The sequence below is a fragment of the Procambarus clarkii genome, chromosome 64 (assembly GCF_040958095.1).
Source record: "Procambarus clarkii isolate CNS0578487 chromosome 64, FALCON_Pclarkii_2.0, whole genome shotgun sequence".
Lineage (NCBI taxonomy): Eukaryota > Metazoa > Arthropoda > Malacostraca > Decapoda > Cambaridae > Procambarus > Procambarus clarkii.
The window spans coordinates 9,372,715-9,375,214 of record NC_091213.1 but is presented as its reverse complement, the minus strand read 5'-3'; the positions used below and the strand labels follow the sequence as shown (position 1 = coordinate 9,375,214).

Sequence of the window (2,500 nt, the reverse complement as noted above, 5' to 3'; positions counted from 1 at the left end):
TGAAAGCACTCCTCCCCTATTACCTTGTGATACATCAATAACAACTCTTATATATGTTGTCTTAATCCCACTTGTTTGCAATTTTTTTGCACTAAGTTCATTCGATTTATTGCTAATTAAATTACTTGATTGTGGCACTGCAATATTTTGCAGCAGAGAGTACTTAGTGCATAATTACAATTCAATAAACTAGTTTTCAAGTGTTAGATTTTAGAGACAATTCTGTAAGTTTCTTTAAGCTATTCCAGCTTCACTGCAGTGACTCTAAAACACGAAGTTAATGGTCAGCTTTCCATGAAAAGGAATTTAGTCTGATCCATTGCATCACATTTCCAATTTTCAAGAAGCTAGAAGCTTGCATTTCTCAGATAAACCAGCTTTGCCGGGCAGGAATTGAAATAATGATATAAAGTTTCTCTCCAGCAGCTTAATATATGTTAAGAATATTTTGCAAACCAATCCGCCTTCTCACCTAATACTTCGATTTTTTCCGAGACCGGCCAATCCTTTAAAAATATATATTTATACAGTTTTAAACGCAATAATATTGACGTTGTAAATACATTAGCGTCACTAGATAAGTTCGTACGTTTTTAGTTAGGCAAAACAGCTGCATTTTTCTCGGAATGGCGAATAAAAACAACTGGCTACTCAAGCAGGTGTTGAAAACACTCTATGTGTTATACTTGTAAGTGAGGGTAATTATCAGGGGTGCTTAGTATTCTAACTACCGTTCTTTGTTAATTACTACAGTTAGTATCGTTAGGTGATATTAAGAACCAACCAAGAGCTTTGTACTGTGGTGGACGTTCAACCTACAGCTGTTTTAACTGGGCTGGAGTATTTTAACAGGTATTTTAACACCACAATACCTGTTATAGCGTTACATGTTTCTTAATAAAACAGGCCGTGGTGGTTCTGTAGGCGTATTCAGACAGTTCGTCTTTGGGAGTTCAACAGCGGTTTTAATGGAACACATTTCTGCTGGAATTGTTTTGTGTGTTTGATTCTGTTGTCAACGGTTAACAGGCAGATGTTGTTAACGACACACGTGTAATGAGGTGATGCAACAGTTAGCTTCCTCTTATCAGATATTCGCCGCCTCCACACAACGCACGCCATTGGTGGAACCCTTAACGGAAAAAGAAAGTTATCCCCTTTCACCTGAGGTTTAAAGAGTGTGTAACTTGGAGAAAGAGAAAGTGAAGAAGCGTGCTATGTTTACACTGGAAGTTTTGATTCGAAATTTCACTTGAAATTTCCAATTGCTAGTGAAATTGACATTTACATTTTTAATTGAATTAATATTGAACTTAGCATTAAAATTGATGTTAGACTTAGTATTGAAATTTACACTGAAATTTGTAGACTGGTATTGAAATTGGTAATGAAATTTACTCTGGTATTGAAGTTGAATTAATATTGAACTTGGCATTAAAATTGATGTTAGACTTAGTATTGAAATTTACACTGAAATTTGCAGACTGGTATTGAAATTGGTAATGAAATTTACTCTGGTATTGAAATTGACAGTAAAATTTGATTTGATGTTGGAATTTAAATTAGCATTCTAACGTCAAGATGATAGATAATGCTCCAGTAATATATTTAGATCAAAGCTGCTTGCTAAATCAGGAGTTCAAAGGTTATAAACTAGTATATGACGTAAGATTCCACTTATGATGTACAAGAATATACAAATAGCCATTGCACGCATCGTCAACCACGTTGCAGGGCCCTAAACCAGTTGTTGCAATTGGCAAATATCAAATAAACCAAATTTATGCAATCCTTAATTGGTATAAGGTTAGAATGTCAGGTTGCTACACTGCGATCGATTGGCGCGAGGAGGTAGTGGAACTTGTTTATGTCTTAATGGTGGGTTTAGAGGGATGATGCAGGGGCTATTCTCTTGAAATGTGCAATGAAAAAAATTCATCCTAAAACATATTCATCATATTCATTCTCTAAGACCAGGCTGACTAAGACTCCACCCACTGAGACCCCGCCCACTAAGACCCAGCTCACTAAGACCCCACACCCACATAGACCCCCCCACACCCCCTAAGACCCCCCAACCCACTAAGACTGTCTCCACCCCACAGGTTCGCCCTGACCTTCGAGCAGCCCAGTGACTGGCGGCTGCGTATACGTTACGTCCAGCGTCGAGATGAAGGGACCTACCAGTGTCAGGTGTCCACCCATCCTCCCCTGATCCGCAGCATCCACCTGCAGGTGGTTGGTAAGTCTCTCTCTCTCTCTCTCTCTCTCTCTCTCTCTCTCTCTCTCTCTCTCTCTCTCTCTCTCTCTCTCTCTCTCTCTCTCTCTCTCTCTCTCTCTCTCTCTCGCAATATATAATTTAAACAGATTCGTCACCCATTCCAGACCATCGATTACCTGTCAGCCTAACTAACTTTCTGTATTCCTCTGCGTGCCTCTAGCCTCAGTCAACAAATTAGAAAATCATCAATTGATTTACAAAGTGCTGGGCAGCGCTTCT

General features: G+C 38.9%; 1 protein-coding gene across 2 annotated transcripts in view; it reads left to right on the top strand.

Annotated features, from left to right (window-relative positions):
• LOC123769065 (lachesin) overlaps nucleotides 1-2,500 on the top strand; it is a 320,744-nt gene that overhangs the window by 296,727 nt on the left and 21,517 nt on the right. For both annotated transcript variants that reach the window (XM_069309176.1, XM_069309175.1), the window contains exon 5: nucleotides 2,106-2,242. In XM_069309176.1, the coding sequence (XP_069165277.1) occupies nucleotides 2,106-2,242 (137 nt within the window). The remainder of the gene's footprint in view (nucleotides 1-2,105; nucleotides 2,243-2,500) is intronic.